This window comes from Scaptodrosophila lebanonensis, unplaced genomic scaffold (genome assembly GCF_003285725.1).
Source record: "Scaptodrosophila lebanonensis strain 11010-0011.00,11010-0021.00 unplaced genomic scaffold, SlebRS2 tig00000131-arrow-arrow-pilon, whole genome shotgun sequence".
Taxonomy (NCBI): domain Eukaryota; kingdom Metazoa; phylum Arthropoda; class Insecta; order Diptera; family Drosophilidae; genus Scaptodrosophila; species Scaptodrosophila lebanonensis.
The window spans coordinates 911,397-917,396 of NW_022060584.1; the positions used below are offsets into that span (position 1 = coordinate 911,397).

The 6,000-nt window shown below is 37.2% G+C and overlaps 1 protein-coding gene across 1 annotated transcript; it reads left to right on the forward strand.

Moving 5' to 3' along the window:
- Positions 1-1,257: 1,257 nt before the first annotated feature.
- LOC115629070 lies at positions 1,258-1,993 on the forward strand. The gene is made up of 3 exons (XM_030525386.1): positions 1,258-1,515; positions 1,579-1,749; positions 1,811-1,993. The coding sequence occupies exons 1-3, from the start codon at positions 1,258-1,260 to the stop codon at positions 1,991-1,993; spliced, it is 612 nt and encodes a 203-aa protein (XP_030381246.1).
- The last annotated feature ends 4,007 nt before the right edge of the window (positions 1,994-6,000 follow it).

The following is a 6,000-nucleotide window of genomic DNA, read 5'->3' on the forward strand; positions in this document are numbered from 1 at the left end:
GGTAGCATTTGAAATGTGGACGCTATTGACGAAATTCTGTAGCGGGGGAAGGGGGGGAAAATTAAAAAAAAAAAAATAAACTCGTCCTTACTCGGACCTAGGAGAATCTGGATGCCAACTTTGGTTATTCTAGCTTTTATAGTTTCTGAGATCCTCGCGTTCATCCAGACGGACGGACAGACGGACGGACAGACGGACAGACGGACGGACATGTCTAGATCGATTTCTTTCGTCATGCTGATCAAGAATATATATACTTTATGGGGTCGGAGATGCTTCCTTCTGTATGTTACATACTTTGCACAAACCTAATATACCCTGTTTACCCTACGGGTACAGGGTATAAAAAGAGGAATTCCATAAAAAAAATAAATATAAATCCTTTTTATCTCCTACAGTTATTAGTACAAACATTTCAATATAAACGAGGAACTTGGGAACCAACAATTGTTGTATGTACGTATGTTTGAATGTACTATATAATATTTGTTATGTTACTCTATATAAAATCTAAATATTTTGATTTTTAGATAAAAGTAAATGTGATTCGATTAGTCTACTTAAGCTATTTTTATAATATATATATATATATATATATATATATATATATATATATATATATATATATATATATATATATATATATATATAATAATAATAATTTTAGTTCAAAATTCCAAGAATTCCAAGTTATAGAAAATCGGTAATAGGGGGGAGTGGGGGGGTGGATCAGAAAAAATGAACAAACTCGTCCTTTCTCGGTCTCAGGAGATTCTGTATACCAAGTTTGGTTATTCTAGCTCTTATACTTTCGAAGATCCTTGCGTTCATACAGACAGACAGACGGACAGACAGACGGACAGACGGACATGGCTATATCGACTCGGCTTGTCATGCTGATCAAGAATATATATACTTTGTGGGGTCTACCAAGCCTCCTTCTGTGTGTTCCATGTGCACTCGCACAAAACTAATATACCCTTGTACCCTTTGGGTATTCCTTTCTTGTTTGTTACTAAATTTTTTACAACATTTCTGCTTTTGTTATTTGTGGGTAAATGGTCGGCAGTCCATAACTAATTACCGGAGAATGATGTGTTTTTGTTAATCTAGATTGCATCAATAAGTGGTGGTTGTACTCGAAAAAGACCTAAATTAAATGTTTCATAACAGTACATAAATGTCTCATAACTGTAAAAAATGACTATAAAAGGCTTCATACAATAACTGTAGGTGCAGATATAAATATATAATAGAATGTATAGTCAGCGTAGCTTAATTTCCAATCTTCTACTGCTCATAGCTCTCGGAGAGCAAGTTCGCGCAGTCAAGTATGATTATCTGCTCGAATATGAGGAAATATTTGTTGATTGCCGAGAGCCTCCGGAGAATTCGCTGAATATCCATGGTCTATTTGATATAAGCAACGTTTCTTTGAATTTTAATGGTGATTTCGTGCACGTTACTGGCAACTTTACATCAATATGGGATGTCGAACCAACAGATCGCATTGCGGTATTTTTAATGAAAAAAAAGAAGAATTCTATTCAAAATGACAGTGTTTTTTATCTCCTACAGTTATCAGTACAAACATTTCAATATAAACGAGGAAATTGGGAACCAACATTCTTCAGCTATAACATTGGCGATTTTTGTTCTAGAATGTATGGTCCTGATGAGCATTGGTACGATTTCTGGACCAAACATATTATTAACGATGTGAAAAGCAAGTGCATTAATACACCAGGCGTAAGTGGCGGGTCCTAAAATGTTTTCAATAAGATTTTAATTAGTTTAGCTTCTATTGTAGACATTGCTTATTCTCGAAGAATACGATGTGAATGTTTCATTCGATATCCGTGTCGCTGGCCCTTCGTTAGCTGGATTATATGCTATTGTTGCTAAATTTGAAGCCATTGATAAATATAACAGGAAGCGGCCGACAACTATTTGCTTTGAAGTACGAGGTGAAGTGGTCAAGAAATCGAAATAGGATAGGAAGGAAATGTCAAAGAAACTTTTTAATAAATATTCATTTAAAGCGGCAGAATGTTATGCGATATTGTTATTTATATTTATGATGATGCAGGAAACGATTTTTTCACCGATATATACTAGACCTTTACATTATAAAGGGTGGGACTTTTTTTGAATCTTTCAGAAAGTTCTGAGTCCCTGCAATGTTTACTTCATTGAACGTAGGATCGTTGCGAAAATACGAGGAAAAAGAAAAGGTGAATTTTATTTATTTATTCATCAATATCCATCGTGTCCCCTTCAAAGCAATCCCCCCAGAAATAATGCACTTATGCCGTGGCACTCCCTGCGTCCCAAAACTCAAAAGATCTACGATAGGAAAGCGTTTTGACACAATTGCTGAAATAAAACCAAAATCGAAGAACGAGCTGAGAACGAGCGAGAAATGCATTTCAAAAGTGCTTCGGGGATTGGAAGAAGCGCTAGCATAAGTGAAGGAGACAAATCAATGTTGATGAATTAATAAATACTTTTCAACAAAATTCAAATTTCACCTTTTCTTCTGAACAGGGAAAGGGCTTCTTAAACCCAACACCCTTGTACGTCACCCTTCGTTATGTGCAATCACGATCCAGAGATAACCTTTCCAACTGGCATATGTGGTAGACCTTTAAAGCAACAACATCTATCAGCTTTGCACCCAATGATCATCTCAACTAGTTGTAGAAGCGAGCTATCAAACGATTTTTCCAAAGACCTTTTGAACCTGCCCCGTTGCTGTTGCGCCTTTTCGAATAGCTGTTTTTGACGCGCCACTTGCCGTTAAGCGCAGCAAATTTTCATAAATTTGCCATAGCAATTTGGCAGGCTACTGGCAGTCGCATCCACAAGAGCAACGGCTTTTTCCATGGCTGGCCTGCCCGTCAAGTTAAACTCAAACAGCCACCGAGGCTGTGCAAAATTTATGGGAGTCTGTCGTCTGCCAGAAGAAGAAGAAGAAGGCGAGGCACTTGAAAAACTTGCCCCCAACTCGAAGAGTCGCTCGCAAGGCCCGTCCAGTGGCTCGCTCGTGAGTTCGTTGCTTGATGCCTCCATTCCACTCCTCGTTTCCCCTTTTCCTTTGGGTTGGTCGCGTTTATTATGAACACATTTTGAGTAGGTGTTGAATGACTGATAATAAGCGTAATTATGTGGCATTGATATGACGGCGAGCAGGAGTGGTGCAGAAAACGAATTTACGAGTACGAGCATTATATGCGATGTGCCCTGGTCTGGACCCATAGCTTTCGAACTAAACACTGCCATAAACCAATCTTTTAGCTGCGGCTTTGTCATGCTTTTTGGCCAAGCCAAGCCAAGCCAGGCCAGGCCAAGCCACACATGTCTACATTAGAAATTGTAATGCGACACGTTAAGATACGTGTTCATCTTAAAAGTTGTGTCGTGTCGTGTGCCTGCCTGCCCAAGATGCCATCAGACGGCAACGGGCGCAGATATACGATAGAAAATGTCGACAATACGCGTATATGAATGCTTACAGTGGTAATCAAATAAATAATGTTTGCAGGAAGAACATACTTTCAAATATAGGTTTGCCCTGAAAAATTACACTTATATACATTGATCAGAAAATGTGTTCAATTTTAAGTAACAATTGCTTTTTCCTCCAAAATTTATTAACCTTTCAGACATTGTTCAATAGATCTAGAATGCTTTAATGTATAGAGACAATCTAGTTTACTTTATGCATTCCTTGATAGGTGTGCAATATTTTAATGAATTGAAAGACAATCTGTTGAATAATTGTGATATACTATATATGTGTGTGAAGAAACTTATTTAACAAAATGGCGATATTCCACTTCCATAGCTCCATTATGAAGTGGTAATAACCTTTCAGATAAAGCCAACAGAAAAGTATAGGATTTTTGTGTAAGAATACGGGTTATTCGGATGCAACAAAAATTCTCTTTTTTTTTAGCCACAACCATCGTTTACATATTTCAAGATTAATCAAGTATCTATTTATATACTTCTATTAAAATTGAAAACAAATTAATTCAGGCCCTAAAAAATAGGGATTGAGTCGTGGCATAAATACTTCCTCAAAAGGCTCAGTTGTAAAAAAAAAACCTCTTTGAAATTCAAATTGTATACATTTTTTTATTTTTCTTTGCTTCTTTTTTTTTTGAGATGTTACTAAAAACATTTGAAAAGTCGACAAGTGCCATTAGTGGAATACATTAATAATTTATAATTTATGTATTTTTTTAATAAATAATATAATATTGTTAATTAAAATAAAGATATGTATAAATATTGCATTATAATTTCAACTTACGAATAATATAATTTCTTTATAATCTGTAGTTTCAAAGAAAATATTTTTTGTTTAAATTGTGAGGCGATTTTTTTTAAGTACAATTAAATAAGTTTCTGAAATATAGCGTGTAAGTACCTAGCTTTTTTTTGTCTAATATCAGAATTTCAATTAGCTGGTGTCCACTGTACAAATTTACTTAACATGCGTACATACACATGTTCGTACTTATGAGCTGAGCAAAGCATTGTATTCTCCCTAGTTGCTGCCTTCAAGTGCGACATAAAGTCACGATTTTCAGTTATTAGATGGCGATGGCAAGTCTGGGCTCCTCTGCCCGCCTGTCTGCCTCGCTCCGATCCGCTGCTCTCTGCCGAAACTTCTTACGTTTCATGTTCAAAACTGCTTGCCACTGACTTGACTTTAGCGCCGCATTTTCTCAGCTGCTGTGAAACAATTAATAGCGCGTCTAGTGTCGTCCGCAGCTTGCGAGTTGCAACCTCCCGAGCCCACTCCCTAGTCCATAAAACACACACATGTGTCAACAAAACAAACAACAAAACCATACGATAGACGACGACGGCAAACTCAAAGATGTGCTTGGCTTGCTTGCAGCTTTTGTTAATGGATGTTGCCACCTTTGTTGCTTTTGTGCACAAAAAGAGAAAAACGCAGCATCTTTAAATATGCAGCAGGTTGGTTTCTGTTCGTTTGGGTGGCTGGGACTGGGGCTGGGGCTGGTTAGCGGTTTTGTGGCCTAGTCGTATGCCCTGTTCCTACTTAACATGTGGCAGCCACAAATAGAGTAGCCGTAGCCAGGCAAACAAACAAACAAACAAACAAACACACAACAACAGCAGAGCCGCAAGACCAACAACAACAACAACAACATGAAGTAGCTCTTCAACCCGCCAGACTCTCTCAAGCTTGAGCAGCAACTTCCATTTTTATGTTTTCGCAAGCTAATGCAAGCGCCATTGACTTAGCAAAGACCACAACCATATATAAAACACTGAGTAGCAAAAGTATGTACACCAAATAAATTTTAAGGAAAAAATATAACTCTAAAACTATAAGCAATGAAGGCTGTGTAAGACTACCCAAAATTAAATACTTGATCGGTGCGACAAGACGAGTCGTTCTGTCTGTCTGTATGAACGCAAGGATCTCAGAAAATATAAGATCTAGAACAACCAAACTTAGAATCTAGATTCTTCTGAGCATTCCACTTTTGTTTTAATATAGAATTTGAATTAAAATTGTATAATTTTTAAAAACAATTTCAAATTTCCTGACGTTGCTGAAATGGAACTTCTATTTCATATTCTATTTCTTATTGTATATCAAACTCTTTGCCTTTAATTTTCTTTGTCAGCATACTTATGCCATTGAGTGTGTGGGACATCGTCTATTCCTCCTTTTTCACACCCAAGCGCATGCAGCTGCAAAATACGAGCACTTTTCGTGGCATGTGCGAGCGGTGGTTGCGGGGGTTTGACAAACAAACAAACAAATGTGGAAAAAAATGCAACTGCATTTTTGGCTTCGGATTTGGATTATTGAACAAACATAAATAGAGTATGAAGAGGGATGGGAACTATTTGGCCTAGCCAGAGATTCCCTGCAAATGTATTTCAATTATACACACAACTGGCCACTGTTTTATTTATTGACTCTGGCTGAGTGAAAGGTTTTCCGACACG